This window comes from Canis lupus, chromosome 12 (assembly GCF_003254725.2).
Source record: "Canis lupus dingo isolate Sandy chromosome 12, ASM325472v2, whole genome shotgun sequence".
NCBI classification, from domain to species: Eukaryota; Metazoa; Chordata; class Mammalia; order Carnivora; family Canidae; genus Canis; species Canis lupus.
Genome location: NC_064254.1, coordinates 49,363,179 through 49,381,015, shown reverse-complemented (window position 1 = coordinate 49,381,015; position 17,837 = coordinate 49,363,179). Strand labels below are relative to the sequence as shown.

General features: G+C 39.2%; 1 protein-coding gene across 6 annotated transcripts in view; it reads left to right on the top strand.

Annotated features, from left to right (window-relative positions):
* Positions 1 to 17,837, top strand: part of BACH2 (BTB domain and CNC homolog 2) — a 358,938-nt gene that overhangs the window by 274,880 nt on the left and 66,221 nt on the right. For all 6 annotated transcript variants that reach the window (XM_049092371.1, XM_049092374.1, XM_049092370.1 and 3 more), the window contains one exon: positions 5,112 to 5,366. In XM_049092371.1, coding sequence (XP_048948328.1) covers positions 5,112 to 5,366 — 255 coding nt within the window. The remainder of the gene's footprint in view (positions 1 to 5,111; positions 5,367 to 17,837) is intronic.

The following is a 17,837-nucleotide window of genomic DNA, read 5'->3' as shown; positions in this document are numbered from 1 at the left end:
ACTCCTTCAAATGTTTGGAAACTAACATTTCCAAATGATTTATACTTTAAGGAAGAAAGCAAAAGGGAAATTAGAAAGCATTTTAAAATTAATGAAAATAAAAGTTCATTTCAAAATTTGTGAGATGCTGATAAAGCAGTACTTAGAGTGAAATGTAGAGCATTAAAGCTTTTCTTAGAAAGGATGAAAGATCTCAGATCAATGAACTCAACTTTCACCTTTGGAAACTGGGAAAAAGAAGAGCAAATTAATGGTCAATTAATCTTTGACAAAGGAGGCAAAAATATGCAATGGGAAAAAACAATCTCATTCAAATGGTGTTGGGAAAACTGAAAGGCTACATGCAAAAGAATAAAACTGGACCACTTTCTTACACAACACACAAAAATAAACTCAAAATGGATTAAGGACCTAAATGTGAGACCCAAAACTGTTAAAAATCCTAGAAGAGAGCACAGGCAGTAGTTTCTCTGACATCCGCCTTAGCAACATTTTTCTAGATATGTGTCCTGAGGCAAGGGAAACAAAAGCAAAAATAAACTATTGAGATTACATAAAAATAAAAACCTTCTGCACAGCAAAGGAAACAGTCAACAAAGCTAAAAGACAACCTACTGAATGGGAGAAGATATTTCCAAATGACATATCTGGTAAAGGTTTAGTATCCAAAATATATAAAGAACTTATAAAGTTCAACCCAAAAACCAATCTGATTTAAAAATGGGCCAAAGACATGAACAGACATTTTTCCAAAGACATCCAAATGGCCAATAGACATGAATAGATGCTCAATATCACCAATCATCAGGGAAATGCAAATTAAAACTACAATATGATGTCACATCACACCTGTCAGAACAGCTAAAATCAAAACCACAAGAAACAGCAAATGTTGGCAAGGATGTGGAGAAAAAGGACTCCTCTTGCACTGCTGGTGGAAAGGTAAACTGGGTGCAGCCACTGTGGAAAACATTATGGAGGTTCCTCAAAAATTTAAAAATAGAACTATCATATAATCCAATAATCCCACTACTGGATATTTACCCAAAGAATACGAAAACACTAATTCAAAAGGATATATGTACCCCTGTGTTTATTGCAGCACTATTTACAGTAGCCAAATTATGGAAGCACCCAAATGTCTGTCAAGAGATGAATGGATAAAGATGTGGGGTGGGGGGGTGGGAATGAAATATTACTCTGCCATAAAAAAGAATGAAATCTTGCTATCTGCAATAACATGGGTGGAATCTGAGAGTTTAATGCTAAGTGACATAAGTCAGAGAAAGAAATGCCATATGATTTCACTTATATGTGTAATTTAAGAAACAAAACAAAAGAACAAATAAAAAAAAAGAGATAAACCAAAAAAAGATGCCTAACTATAGAGAACAAGCTGATGGTTACCAAAGAGAAGGTAGGGGGTGGGGTTGGGGATAATGGATGAAATAGGTGAGGGAGATTAAGAGTACACATCATAATGAGCACTGAGTATACATTATATAGAATTGTTGAATAATTATATTTTACACTTGAAACTAATAAAATACTGCATGTTAACTATACTGGAGTTAAAATTTAAAAAATAATAAAAGGCAAGAAAATTAAAAGAAGAACAAATTAAAACCTAAAGTAAGCAGAAGAAAGGATACAAGAGCAGAAATCAATGTAATAAAAAAGAGAACATTAAGAAAAATCAATTTAACAAAAAGCTAGTCCTTGGGAATGGTGATAAAATTAATAAACCCCTAGCCAAACTGATCAGAAAAAAAAAAAAGATGACACAAATTCCCCATATCAGGAAAGTGAGCTTCAATACAGATTCTACTGATATTAAAAGAAAATTAAGGAAATATTATGTACAACTTGGTGCCAATAAATTTGAGAATTTTTTTAAAAATTGAATTTGTAGTTAAAACTCCAGGCCAAGGAGACTTCACAGATAAATTCTACCAAATATTTAAGGAAGAAATTATACCAATTCTACAAAATTTCTTCTAGAAAACTGAAGAGGAAGAACTATTTTCCAACTTATTTTGTGAGACCAGCATTACCCTGATTAAAAATATATATACGAAAAGAAAACTACAGACTGATATCCCACATGGGCATAGATGTAAAAATTCTTAGCAAAATGGTAAAAAATTGAATCCAACATTGTGTAACAAGACAAATACATTATGGTCAAATGGAGCTTATTTTAGAGATGCATGATTGATTTAACATTCAAAAATCAATCATTATTCATATTAACATATTTAAAAAGGAAAACTATGTGATTATCAATACATGCAGAAAACACACTTAACAAAAACTCCAGCATCCATTCCTGATTTTTTTTTAAATTCCTAGCAAATAGGAATAGAAAAAAATTTCCTCAACTCAATAGGGGCTTCTATGAAGCACATAGACCCACCATCATAAATAGTAGTGAAAGGATAAAGTGTTCCTCTAAAATCAGAAACAAGGTAAGGATGTTTACTCTTACCACTTACATTCAACATTGCACTAGAGGTTCTAGCCAATGTAGTTAAGGCAAGGAAAAAAAACATTGAAATCATTCAGATTGGAAAGAAAGTAAAATGTCTTCATTCACAGACAACATATATGTTTTATTCTTTGTAGAAAATCTATGTTACGTACCAAAAAAGAAAAGAAAAGGCTGTGAGAACTAATAAGCAAGTTAGGCAAAATTGCAGGATACAAGATCAATAAACAAAAATAATTTATATAACTGTATACTAGTAGTGGTGAAAAACAAGAATTTAAATTGAAAATCAAAACCAGGATGCCTGGGTGGCTCGGCAGTTAAAACATCTGCCTTCAGCTCAGGGCGTGATCCTGGAGTCCCGGGATCAAATCCCACATCAGGTTCCCTGCATGGAGCCTGCTTCTCCCTCTGCCTGTGTCTCTGCCTCTCTCTCTCTCTCTCTCTCTCTCTCTCTCTCTCTCTCTCATACACAGATAAATTTAAAAAATCTTTAAAAAATCATTAAGAATATTTATATCTAGGTATAAATCTGAAGACGAGATGTGACTTTGGTTTAGGCAAAGATTTTTTAGATATACTACCAAAAGCATGATCCATAAAAGAAAAAAATTCTCAACTGGTCTTCAGAAGAAGACTTTCCGCTCCTTGAAAAACACTGTTAAGAGAATGAAAAGACAAGCTACAGACTTGGAGAAAATACTTGCAAATCACATATTGAGAAAGGACTTTTATTTAGAGTATATAAAGAATGCTCAAAACTCAATAATAAGGAAACAACAGAGAACGTAAATAGATGGCAAATAAGTACACGAAAGATGCTCAGCTTCTGCAGTCATTAGAGAAAAGCATATTAAAACCACAAAGAGATAACGCGGTATATTTATTAGAATGGCCAAAAGTAGAAAGACTGAGTATAACAAGTGGTGGCAAGAATGTGAAAGAACTGGAACTTTCATACACTGCTTTTGAAATGTGAAATGCTACAACCGCTGTAGAAAACAGGGATAGTCTCTCAAAAAGTTAGACTTACACATGCCAAATGATCCATCCATTCTACCTCTAGGAATTTACACAAGAGAAATGAAAGCGTTTGTTCATACAGATATTTATACACTAATTGATAGCTTTATTTGTAATAGCCCAAAACTGGAAACACCCAAATATCTGCCAGTAGATGAATGGATAAAAAATTGTGCTGTATCCATACAATGGAACAGTACTCAGCAATAAAGGAACAACTGTTTGATGCACACAAAAACATGCATGAATTGGGATCCCTGGGTGGCGCAGCGGTTTGGCGCCTGCCTTTGGCCCAGGGCGCGATCCTGGAGACCCGGGATCAAATCCCACATCGGGCTCCCGGTGCATGGAGCCTGCTTCTCCCTCTGCCTGTGTCTCTGCCTCTCTCTCTCTCTCTGTGACTATCATAAATAAATAAAAATTTAAAAAAAAAATGCATGAATTGCAAAATAACTATCCTGAGTAAAAGAAGCCAGACATAAAAGAATACAATCTGTATGATTCCATTTACATAAAATATAAAAACTGCAAACTAATTTATACTGTTAAGAAGCAGACGTGTGGTTTCAGGGGGTGGGGCTCAGAGGTGCAAGGGAAAGACTACTAAGGGACATAGATATTTTGATGGTGAAGGATATGTTCCCTGTCTTGATTGTGATGATGGTTTCACCGTTGCATACATACGCCAAAACATATCAGACCACCCACTGTAAATACATACAATTTATTGTGTGTTAAATAAGAATGAAGCAAAAGAAAAGTAAAACTTTATTGGAATTCATACTAGTAGTAGACATTACTGAAAAACTGTTATGTAAATTAATTACAGATACTACTTTTGAAGTATCTACTTATATTATAAGAACTCTTTTGTAAAAGTAATCTTCACTGTGGCTATATATTTTTTTTATGACTCTTCATGTGATATATTTTGTTTCCTTAAAGAGGATATATATCAAGTCTGCTGGGATAATGACAGCACAAGTCCCACTTCTTTTCAAGAGCTTTTTGTGAGCAACAATAGCATTATGTTGGTTGTGCTTTGTCTTTAAGTGGTGGAGGGCAATTGCCATAGCTCTCTATATCTACACTTTAGTACACATACAGTTTATTTCACGTGTTCAGTTATGTATTGTGATTAGATATTTATTCTGTTTGGCATCTTAGCCATATGTCAACCTAGGAGCTTATGTGTACTTCATCAAGAGAGCATTACAAATACTTCAAAACTATTCATTTCCCCTTAACACAAAGCTCAAACAGTACTTGAATTGGGACCGTATATATGTGGAAGTTCCTTTTCAGTCAGCTAACAAAATCAAAACTACCAAGTTTTAGAGTACGTATGTGTTTTAAATGTTTTGGGGGTTTTAAGAAGAGACCCAGGTTGTTTCCATGGGGTAAAAGGACATAGTAAGTGGAAAGGATTGAAAGCTAGCCATTGAACATGACTTCCCAGATGCGTTTTCTGAGCTCATTGTGCTGAGCCTGAATATGCTAATGGACAATTCTCCTTTTCGCCTGGCTCATGGCAATAGGACACAGAAACTGTGACATTCTTCTCACTTTCTGCATCTGACCCAGCCTTTCTTTGTTTCAGGGTGTGAACGGCATGTCTGTGGATGAGAAGCCTGACTCCCCCATGTATGTGTATGAGTCCACAGTCCACTGCACCAACATCCTCCTGGGCCTCAATGACCAGCGGAAAAAGGATATTCTCTGTGACGTGACTCTGATCGTGGAAAGGAAGGAGTTCCGGGCCCACCGGGCTGTGCTGGCCGCATGCAGTGAATATTTCTGGCAGGCGCTGGTTGGACAGACGAAAAATGACTTGGTGGTCAGCTTGCCTGAGGAGGTACAGTACTTTGGTTTGTTTGTGTGGTTGCTCATGGAGGTTTATTAACTTGTAGACAGTCGGCTAAATAGGAGCTAAAAGGTGGATCCTGGGCCACATTCCTGCCCAGGGGCTGATGTCCATATCACCAACACTGTTAGGTTCATGGCATAGCCAGTTTCTTTTTGATTCACTTTAAGTCTCGGAGGCATGAATCTTGAGCAGAACATCTTTCTGTAAGGGAACTGAACCTCACCTGTGGCTCACGGCCACTTGTAGTTTCTAGTTCACTTACTCTTCAGGTTTTGAGTAGTACAGCCAAAGTTTGTTATAGTCCTAGATGTGGGATCTGAGTCACTGAGACCGTGGCTATGATTTTTCTCTTTCAAATGGTTGAAAGAACACTTGATTTCCCTTGAGAGTAAAAGAATGAGAGTATTCACAGCACCTTCCTTGCCTGGGGGAAAAGTAAAAGCAATCAGTAATTTTCACAGTTAATATAGTAGGATTCTAAGAAGTGCAAACTTGTTTTTCTCACCATTGTTGAAAATACCCTGCTCATGTTTCTTAATTACTTCAGTGAGTACAGTTATATCTGTACGTTAGGGACACTGGTAGCTGGACCTGTTCTCTTGAGAGTCAGTATTCATTCAGTTGGATGGCCTAAGCTGCAAGAACTTAAAAGATGAGCTTTAAATGACAAAACATTAAAATGGTCACCCTTTGAACTATGTATACAGTTCTTCTATTTCCATCATCTTAGCTCCCTTTCATATACATGGGACCAAGGGTAACACTGAGCAGCCTTACACTTTGTGTTCAGGTCCAGAATCTTTCACTGTGCATCTATACAGTGTATAGATACTAGGATGTCCAGGCTGTGCACTGCACAGTTCCCAGAGGGACAACTCAAATCCATAGTCTATGCGGATGGAGCCCTAGAGTTGTGCAGTGACCCAGAGCAACTGCACAACTTTTCATAGCAACTCTGAAAGAAACCAAAGACCCCATGACCCTGATGTAAGGTGCTAATGAGTACAAGTAGCATTAAATCCCAGGGGTCACAAACCCAAATGCCTCCAGAGGCCTGGCAAATAATATAAATAAATACAGCAGCCTGTGTATAAGATACTAGGAAGTGGTGGGGTAAGCACCTGCTGCACGGAAAGGCATCCAAATCCAACATAAAAAACAAATATGCAAACAAGTCACAGGGGTCAGAAAGGTTCACCAGATCCAGTCCCTTATTAAACGACATCTGCTGTTAACCCTGCAGAGCAAGAGAGTGGCCAGCTTAGTGAAGACTGCATAAGCAATCAATGTTTTCTCATTAATATTCTCTTTTATGTACCCACATAAAGGGCTCCAGTACCACTCCTCACATCTCTAGGAATTAGATTACTAGAAAGATCACAATACCAGAGGCAAAAGGACAAATTGGTTGTAGATAATGTAATTGGGGCTGGTGTAGGGAGGGAAACTTACGTAACAAGTACTATCGAAAGGCCAAGGAGGATCCCTGGGTGGCGCAGCGGTTTGGCGCCTGCCTTTGGCCCAGGGCACGATCCTGGAGACCCGGGATCGAATCCCACGTCAGGCTCCCAGTGCATGGAGCCTGCTTCTCCCTCTGCCTGTGTCTCTGCCTCTCTCTCTCTCTCTATGACTATCATTAAAAAAAAAAAAAAGGGCCAAGGAATGGCAGCTATGATGTGATTCTGAGCTGGATTTTCCTCATCTACATCAGTGGGTGAATATTTAACCCATCGTTAGATGAGATGATAAACATAGAAATTCTCAGCATGATCTCTATCCCATAGTAGGCATTCATCAAAGATAAGACCCTTTCTTCTCTGGATGGGCAGCAAGAATAACTTTGTAATTTACTCCAACTCTGGAATTCCCTAGAAATATTTGGAAAACTTCCAATTATCCAGAATGGTCTTGGGGAGAGGCTGGATTTTATAGTTTATTTATTATCTATATCTGTTTGAGAGCTATTTCATTTATAAGTTTTTTACCAATTTTCAAAAGAAAAGGTTATATTAAAATGTATTTACAAGTGAAAATCATATGTTATGTAATTTAGTCTCTCTTCAGTGACTTCTGGCCCCATCTCAAAACTTTGTGGACTATGTGCCCTGGCCTGCCCCTAGTTAGCTTTGGGATCCTGATTTAGTCATTTTACCCACCCCTAATCTAAGCCCCAGTTTCTACCCCTAGAAACACCTAAAACTCTGAAATCCTTGAATTATTTATCATAATACAATACCAAGGCAGTAAAATTTAAAGAAAACCAGGATATAAATGCATATGGCATAACTGAAAGTTTCTTTAGATCAAATCCCTAAAAATCACTTATTTCCTTGACATTACCGACTCTATTTTTTTTTTTTTAAGATTTACTTATTTGAGAGAGAGAAAGAGTGTGGATAAAGGGGCAGAGGGAAAGAATCTCAAGCAGACTCCCTGCTGAGCCCAGAGCCCAACCCAGGGGCTTGATTTCAAGAAGCTGAGATCATGACCTGAGCTGAAATCAAAAGTCTGATGCTCGGGATCCCTGGGTGGCGCAGCGGTTTAGCGCCTGCCTTTGGCCCAGGGCGCGATCCTGGAGACCCGGGATCGAGTCCCACGTCGGGCTCCCGGTGCATGGAGCCTGCTTCTCTCTCTGCCTCTCTCTCTCTCTCTCTCTCTCTGTGTGTGACTATCATAAATAAATTTAAAAAAAATAAAAAAAAGTCTGATGCTCAACTGACTGAGCCACCCAGGCGCCCCGGCATTAGGAACTCTTTAAAGCAAGAGGCACATTGTATAGACGTGCACATCAAAAATTTGCTATTTGGCTTTTTGATTGTGTTCCAACTAAGTGGGAATTTGCTAGGTGTTGATTTTCTTTCTTCCTAGTCATGTAAAATGATTGCTGTTTCTTCATTATCTACATTTCCAAACCATTAAAACCTGAAGCCTTCAGATACAATTATATTTTTTCCTTCCTATAAAACATGAACTCATATTGTCAGTAACCCAGCTTGTAGGTATCTTGCTGATGTGGCATGCAAGCCAGCCACAGTGGTACTTTCCTTTGTGGTCTGTAATTGTTTCTGAGGCCTCCTTCCAAGACCCCACTCCCTCTGCTCAGAGCACCCTCCTGTGGCCCCAAGTGCTAAGCATTGTTTTTGTCTCCTTGTGTGTGCACTGAAATGTCCTTGCAGGCTCTACAGTCATTGTCCCACTTAGCTCAGTGAATGACTTTAGAATTTGAATTAAGTCGTATATAAGCAAACATCCCAAACATTACCTTGGAAAGTAGCTGCTTAAAACTAATCGGCATTTGGTTTATATGATGTAAGAAAAAAAACATTTGATTAGCTCCTTAGAAATTTTTGAACCTCATCATTATCCTGTCACCAAGTTCAAATTATCTTCTGGTTTGTCCCAGCCTTGTTCACACTTGGCCCACTTCTACACCTCTAGCTAGCCAGCCTCTGTGCTCCTCAGGGGACCCTCATGGCTGAGTCCAAAAACTCTTTCTTGGACTGTGAAACTTCCAGATACATACTGGTGCCGCTCCCACTCCCTAAGTTGATTAGTTTAGGCCAAACCCAGCTCTGGTATCTAGTTATCCAATTGTGCAGTTCTATCCCAAAATCCTGACTTCTATGGGCAATGCTATAACTGGCAAATTAGAGCCACTACAGTGCCCACTATAACCTCTAAACTAAAAGGGAAAGAAACAAATATAGAGGCCTCCTTCTGGAAGTCAAGGAGTAATTGAAATGTCTTGCTCTTTTTTTTTTTTTATCTTTTTTAGTTTTTTTTTTCTAAAATAGAATGACAGTCCCTAGAGTTTATATAACTTGAGTGTTGGCTCCCTATTGAAAAACACACCCAAGAATGTGTATCAGCAAAAAGCAAGACATAAGGCATTGTAACTTAGTACTTTAGTTAAATAATAAAACAGATCATTTAATTTATAATTAGTAAGTGTATTTTGTGCTAAGAGATGAAGAGAAAGTGTTCGATGTGCCAAGCATTGCAAGGCCGTTACTCCACTGCTCATTAGTATTAAAGTTGGCTCAACAAACACCTCCTTAGCTGTAGTCATGGAGACCATTTTGGGCTAGATGCCAACCATGCTGGAAGTGGCATCACAATCCTGAAGTTCAGTTCAGTCTTACGGTGTGTTGAGTACAGAGGGCAGGAATGGGGTGTGCTTCCTTAGAAGTTATGGAGCCCACAGTGGGTTTGCCTATTAGCCCCATCCTTATGGGGCTGCTTGGCTCCCTCCCAGAATGCCAGAGGAAGAGCAGCTGTTAAGAGGTTATTGCCAAGGTCTATTATCAAAAAGTCAAAAGATAACAAGTATTGGCGAGGGTGTGGAGAAAGGGGAACCCTTGTGCACTGTTGGTAGGAATGTAAATCAGTACAGCCACTCTGGAAAATAGGATGGAGGTTCCTCAGACAATTAAAAATAGAACTGCCAGGCGATCCAGCAGTACCACTTTTTGGATATATATCTGAAAGAAATATCACTATCTCGAAGAGGTACCTGCACTCCTGTGTTCATTGCAGCATTATTCACAATAGGCAAGGTGTGAAAACAACTTGTCTATTGACAGATAACTAGATAAAGAAAAGATGCTGTGTGTGTGTGAATATTATTCAGTCTTAAAAAGGAAAGAAATCCTGCTGTTGGCGGCAACATGAGTAAACCTGGAGGACATTATGCTAAGTGCAAGCCAGACATAGAAAGACAAATACTGCAGGATCTCACTCTGTGTGGCATCTAAAAAAAAGCCAAATGATAGTAACAGAGAGTAAATGGTGGTTATTAGAAGCTTCGGGGAGGGTGTGGGGCAAAAGTGGAAATAGGTACAAAGGTACCTATTCAAAAGGTACAAATTTCCAGTTCTAAGATGAGTAAGTTCTGGAAACCTAAGGTACAGCATAGAGACTGTAGTTAATAATAATATATCATTGTATTTCCTAAAAGAATAGATGTCAGTTGTTCTCACCCCAAACACACACACACAAACGCACACACACACAAATGAGAACCATGGGAGGTGTTAGATATGTAAGTTAGTTTGATTGTGGTGATCATTTCACAAAACATCACATTGTAAACCTTAATTATATATAATTTTTATTTGTGAAAATTAAATAAATATTTTAAGAACAAGGGAGGAAGGGACACCTGGGTGGCTCAGCGGTTAAGCGTCTGCCTTCGGCCCAGGGCGTGATCCTGGAGACCCAGGATCGAGTCCCACGTCAGGCTCCCTGCATGGAGCCTGCTTCTCCCTCTGCCTGTCTCTGCTTCTCTCTCTCTTTCTTTCTCTCTCTCTCTCTCTCTCTCTGTCCCTCATGAATAAATAAATAAAATCTTTAAAAAAATAAAAATAAAAACAAGGGAGGAAAAAATAAGATTATTGCCAAAGCTCTACCACCTTTCTTTGGGTTTACTAACCATGGTCTTTCACCTTCTAGAGAAGGAGAAAGTTTCATGCAGAAAAGAGCTTATTGGGTAGGGGTAAGTATGCCCCTTCAGGTGGACCATATGCTCTCTTAGGTATAAATATATTTCAAGCTTTGGCTCACTTTCTATCTCTGTTTTATGCTTTCTATTTCACTTCTCTCTCTCAACATTTTAGGGCAGATCTCATTTTTTTCAGTGCTAAACAAAAAGGAAAACTGACCCAGAAGGATTCTGAAGCAAAGGCATTTGTTGTTAAGACTTAACCACAGGGTGCAATAAAGAATGTTCTTGTAGTAGTACTGCCAAGCACAGAGACCGATGAGGAAATTATGGAATCTCCTTGACTGAAGGTTTTTAGAGGAGATGAAAGCTGCTAATGTCTCTGGGATGGCTTAGGTCCAGTCTTTTAAAGAAGCAATAAGATAGTCATGATTATCTTTGGACAGTAGTTTTGGTGTGCAATACTACAGAAAGTACTTAATCCTGGCACACAGCTTGCCAACAATGTTCTTAGCCTGAGTGTAACTTTGGGGGAGGTGAGAATTGATGGGAAACAGTAATTGAGTTATTTGGGGAGTGCATGACCAAGATAAAAAGAACGAAACACCCACCCCAGAGCACAGAGCCAACCCTCTGGCCTCACCCCATTCACCACCTAGACAAAACTGACGAAGATTAATAGGCAAAATTGTAGATTTAAGGAGCAGTAGCCTCATTCCCATCATGAGTTGCTGGGAAAACCAGTCTGAACCTTGGCACTAATTTCATATAAGATCTTAACCAAACCAGTCAGCCTCTTTGGGCTTCTGTTTCCTCACTCATTTATTTTCTTTTTTTTTAAAGATTTTATTTATTTATTCATGAGAGACACACACAGAAAGGCAGAGACATAGGCAGAGGGAGAAGCAGACTCCCTGCAGGGAGCCCTGATACGGAACTCGATCCCAGGACCCCAGAATCACGACCTGAGCCAAAGGCAGATGCCCAACCGCTGAGCCACTCAGGAATCCCCTCACTCATTTTTTCATTCATTCAACAAATACAAATTTCTTTCATTCAACAAATCAAGGCCCTGCTATTTGCCAGGGCGCACTGCTCTAGCTATTGGATGAACTTAGGGAACAACTGAGTTTATATTCCACTGAGGGAAAGGGAGGAGAGACAATATAAATACAATATGTACTTAGATGCGATTGAGAATAAAACAGAAGGGGGTTGAGAAATGTCAGGGCTCTGCAATTTTATTTTATTTTTTTAATTAATAAATTTTATTTATTTATTCATGAGAGACACAGAGAGAGAGGCAGAGACACAGGCAGAGGGAGAAGCAGGCTCCATGCAGGGAGCCCGATGTGGGACTCGATCCCAGGACTCCAGAATCACGCCCTGGGCTGAAGGCAGGTGCTAAACCGCTGCTGGGCCACCCAGGGATCCCTGCAGTTTTAAATACAGTGGTCAACATTGATATTGTAATAGTGTGTGGTGACAGATGGCAGCTACACTTGTAAACATAGAATAATGTACAAACTTGTTGACAGTGTTGTACACCTGAAACTAATGTATCATTTTGTGTCAACTATACTCAATAAGGAGATAGGTAGATAGATGGATAGAAAGAAAGGATGGTTAAAAAGGACCTTTTTAAGGGGATAACTTTGAGTAGAGACTTGAAGGAGGTGAGGGAGCCAGACATGCTGACATCTGGGTGGCCTAGGCAGAAGGAATAGCAAGGAAGGCCTCTGAGGCTAAAATGGCCTTGTCATGATGGACACACAGTAACAGAATGAGCCAGTGGTAGGATAGGAGGGGAGGCATGTCAGGTAACAGGGCCAGTCTGTGCACCTTTTATTTATTTTTTTTATTTTATTTTTCTGTGGACCTTTTAAATACATTACTTTTTCTTGGAATGAGCTGAGAGGCCTTTTGGAAAGTTTCACAGATCATTTTGATTGGTATAGGAAAGTAGATTGAAAGAGGGACACCTGGGTGGCTCATTTGGCTGAGCATCTGCCTTCAGCTCAGATCATGATCCCAGGGTCCTGGGATCGAGCCTGCGTTGGCTCCCTGCTCAGCAAGGAGCTTGCTTCTCCCTCTCCCTCTGCCTGCCACTCCCCCTATTTGTTTCCTTTCTCTCCTCTCCTTCCTTCTTTCTCTCTCTCTTTCTCTCTCTGTCTCTCTCTCTTTCTCTCTGTCAGATGAATAAAATCTCTTTTAAGAAGAAAGAGAAGGGCAGCCCGGGTGGCTCAGCGGTTTAGCACTGCCTTTAGCCCAGCCCGGGGCCTGATCCTGGAGACCTGGGATCCAGTCCCATGTCGGGCTCCCTGCATGGAGCCTGCTTCTCTCTCTCTCTCTCTCTCTCTCTCTCTCTCTCTCTGTCTCTCTCTCTCTCTCTCCCTCTCTCTCTCATAAATAAATAAAAATTTATAAAATAAAAAGAAATAAAAAATAGATTGAAAGAGAGGGCAAAGGCAAAAGCAAAGGAAACACTTAAGATGCTAAGGCAGCAGCAACCCAGGCATGATAGAATGGCCTAGATCAGAGTGATAGCAGTAGAGTGATGATCAGTGTCAGATTCTGGTGATATTTTTAAATGAAGCTTACAAGATTTCCTTATATAATGGATATAGGATGGAAGAAGAGAAAGAGAGCAATTAAAGAGAACTCCAAGGTTTAGGGTCTGAGCTATTGGAAGAATGGGGTTGCCATTAACTGGGATTGGTGAAGATGGGGAGAAGTAGGTTTTAAGTGTTAAGAAGGGGATTAGGAGTTCTATTTCATACACATTAAGTCTGAGACGTGTGTTAAAGTAGAGATATCTAGTACACAGTAGGATATGCATGGTTGGAATTCATGAGACAAGTTCAGCCTGGAGATAGAAGTTTTAATACCGCAGTATTGGGGATATTAAAAGCCATGAGACAAAATACCATCACCAAGGGAGTAAGTGTAGATAGGAAGAGGAAAAAAGAGGCCCTAGGTTCGGATCTTGGGGCTTTTTAGAATTAAGAAGTCAGAGAGATAAAGAAGAGTCAATGGGGGTAGACCAAGAAGAAAAAGCCATTGAGATAGAGGGAAAAGCAGGAATATATAGTGTACTGGAAGCCAGGTAAAGAAAGCATTTCAAGGAAGACAGAGTAATCAACTGTGTCAAATGATGCCAATAGACCGCTAAGATGAAGTTTGGAAGCCATTTGTGATTTCATTGAGCACTTTTAGGGGATCAGTGAGATCAAAAACCAATGTGACTGTGTTCTAAAGAGAATGAAAAGAAAATGTGAAAACGCTAAGGTAGTCTACATTTTTTAGGCTAGATTTCTAATTAAAGGAAGTAGAAAAATGGGCCAGCAGCTGGAGGGAAATAGTGTTAAAAGTTTAATTTGCTTTTTTTAAGTGGGAAGAAATTCCAGCATGTTTGCTCTCTGTGGTAAAGATGATCAGTATCCACCCACATCCAGTTTTCCTCTCTTCTCTGGACACAAAGGAAGACCAAATTTACAGTCAAGCATACTATGTAACTAGCTATAGCCAAAGAAATACGAGTGGAAGTCGTGGGTCACTTCTGGTCTGAAACAGTTAAAAGTAGGGATGAGTTCTTCATGTTTATTCCCATTTAACTGGTGTCAAAGAACTCCAAGTATTCTGAGATGTTGGAACTGTAGCCCAGCTCCCTGAGTCACTGCTGGAGAAGAGCCATGGGAGTCAAATCAGACTCTGACATGAATGGGAAATAAACCTTTATGTTAAGCCATTAAGAGTTGGTGTTTGTTTCCTCAGCACAGCCTAGCCCATCCTAAGACTTGGGCTGATGGGAATGTTGCCAAAGAGAGAGAAAACTTGATAATAAAGGATACGGAAGACCAATTGCTAAACAAATGCTCTAGGTACTTGAAAGAGGATGGGATCTACTGAGCAAGTGGGCAGACTCGACTTAACACATCCTTATATGAAAATGATGTTTGAGGTCTGACCCTGTACCGTAAGTTCATAGCCCTTGAACTTTGTAGGTTCCTACCACAGAGAGAGAATAAATCCTACTGGTCAGAAAGAGAGGAGAGATGTTTGGATTAGGGAAAGGCCACAGAGATGGGAAGCAAACCAGTCAGGAAAGGAAAGAACCATAGGATTTCACAAGAGGAGCGAGCTTCCTTCTCCTACTCATCTTTGTGAATTCTTCCTGCCTTCAGAAATGGTCTTACAGGGGGCAGCTGAGTGGCTCAGTCAATTGAGCATCTGCCTTTGGCTCAGGTCATGATCCCAGGGGCCTGGGATGGAGCCCCACATCAGACTCCCTGCTCAGCAGGAAGCCTGCTTCTCCCTCTGCCTCTCCCCCTGCCGTGCGCTCTCTTTCTCTATCTCTCTTTCTCTCTCAAACAAATGAATAAAATACTAAAAAAAAAAAAAATGGTCTTACAAGAGTTTGCAGGAGATGACAGTTAAAGAGCTGTAGTAGAACCACTGGGCTGTTTGATAACCTGGAATACAAGCGAGTCATAGAAGATTTAGATTATTGCTCTCTCACCATTTCCAAAGATTTTAGGATTTTGAAAAATGTATTTGCATTTAATGACCTCAATATCAGTGTGAATTTGTAGGGAGTAGCAATACTGGTTACTGGCTTGACTTGCAGGGCTGCCATTCGGATTAATGAAATGTGATCTGTTAGACTTCTTGGAAGGATGGTGCTATTATAAACAGGAGGTGTTATTATTCCCATAAAAGGAAAGCATAGTCTTCTCTGATGAAATGGCTCTTACCTCAGAATCCTCATTAAAAGCTGTGGTGCAATTTTCCAGGTTGCATTAGTGAGACTTGGCAGCAGATGAAAAAAAAGCAAATAAATAATAAGTCAAAATATTCCAGGTAACTACTTGCTGGCAAGTAAGAAGTTTTCAAGTCCTAGAATCATGCTGATAATTTTGAAATGCCTAAAGGCAGAACTTATTTATAGTAACATAAAGGTGACTTCCAGCCCTGAAATCTGGGCCTCAGTCTCAAATGGGGGTGTAATAAAGCAAAGCCAAGGAAAGAAGAGCTAATACTATTGTGATTCCACCTCCAAAGGCTGCTCAATGGTGCTGATACAGAGGGAGGGAAATCTGGTGTGAAAATAGCCACAGCAATAGCTAATTTTAAAACTGAAATGCATAAGCTGTTTCCAAACCTCTTACATTTTTTTAAATCCTGAGGCCAGTAAGTCCTATTTAAAGAAACTTAGCAGAAATGCGCTCCTATTTTGGCATAGTAGAAGGAGTTGAGTTGACAAAAACTAAGACATATCTAAAAATTATTTTTAAGTGACCTGATTTCAAAGCCAGTTTAAGGATTCTTTTCACTATATCTATTTATCCCTAGATCATATGAGATGACCTCAGTAGTTAACATTTTTAAATGGATTTAAACAAAGCCTTTGACAGCAAAGTTGTTTGCATTACATTTTATAAAATTAGTTACTGCCTCATCTGTTCATTTTAAACCTCTTCCGTATAAAGAAATTAAATGTCCCTTACATTTCTTCCTTTCTCCTATTATGGAGTCTCTTAGCTATTTCAATTAAAATTAATAATAGCTTTAAAGACAAAGTTCAGAGCTGTAAAGTTCGTCACTTGGTTAGTAATCATAACTATTATTTTGTCATATTTAATCATAGAACCTGGGCCTTTAACAGGGTACTTAATTAAACTTTTAATTCATGATAAGAAGTTAAATAGCACTGGGGAGAGTTTTTAAAAAATTATTTCCACTTCCCATCCAGATTACAAAAAAAAAAAAAAAAGTGTGCTAGAGAAACATAATGGCCGTCAGCCAAGGGTATTGTAGGTCATGCCAACATGAACTGGCAGCAAGCCATTGTCCAATTAGCATGGCTTCATCGTTGCAGAGTAATCACTCTCAAGTAGATGGTTGAGTCACTCATGATGTAGTGGTACTTCACTTGAGCCAGTTCTTCTTAGAATAGGTTTCTTGTTCACTGTTATTACCTGCCCTGCTTTGCCAATAAAAGCACAGGACCATTTAGGCTGAAAGCCGAACGGAAGAGAAACATCGATTATGTATCTTGTTTCTCTTTGCTTCCTGAAAACTGAGATTGCAATTAAACAGTGAAATCATGGTGTGTTTTTTAAATGAGTTACAAGAAAATACAGTTTCCACACCAAAATACTCAGAGTTGGAATCCAAGAGTCAGTTTTTATTCTGTCTTTTCTTTGGCAGCTTTAACACTTGGCACAAATTTAAGGATATCAGTAAAGTTACCTAATAATCTTAATGGATTCACATTCCATTCAAAAACTTGGAATGTCACCAAACTGCTTCAGGCTTCAGCTCTATTGTTGGGGTGTCCATGACATTTCTGTTGGGTGTACAGTTATACAAGCAGACAGCTTTTGAAAGAGACCCTTCTTATGGTGAGAACACCTGGATTCTTGGTTGGACAAGCTATAAACCAGGAAATTGATTCAGGAATTTCTTAATAAAATGGATCATATCCAGACATTGGAGTGGTGTGTGGTTGTCAGTAGAAAAGGCTGCTCTTAGAAGCACAAAGAAAGTAAAATAAAATTGTTGGCAGTAATCAGTTAAATACCTTATGTTTCTATTCTTGTTTATTTTGGTTTTTAACCAACTCACAGGCTAGATCAAAGGTTGCGTTGTTTTTGCTTTCAAGAGTGGAGCAATTAAATAATGGCACTTTTGGTTTCCTGATATCTCAGAAGTGTTCTTTTTCCTATTAACTTGGTGCATATAGTAAAAATTTATCACTTTGCCATAGACTCCTAAAATATGTTGACAGTCTCTCTACCCGACATTGGCACCAACTCCAAGCTAGCTGATGATTCAGTGAGCTTTACCGTCTGAGATGGACTTCTATGTGCAGCCTGGCAAAGACTGTGTGTGAAAAAGTTAATGCATTCAGCACCCTGGGTGGGATGGAGCCAGGCCTCCAATGTGAGCACATTTTTTGACTGACTGGCAGCAAAAAGAAATACCGGCAGCTGTTTCCAAGCAAGCCAAAAAGTTGG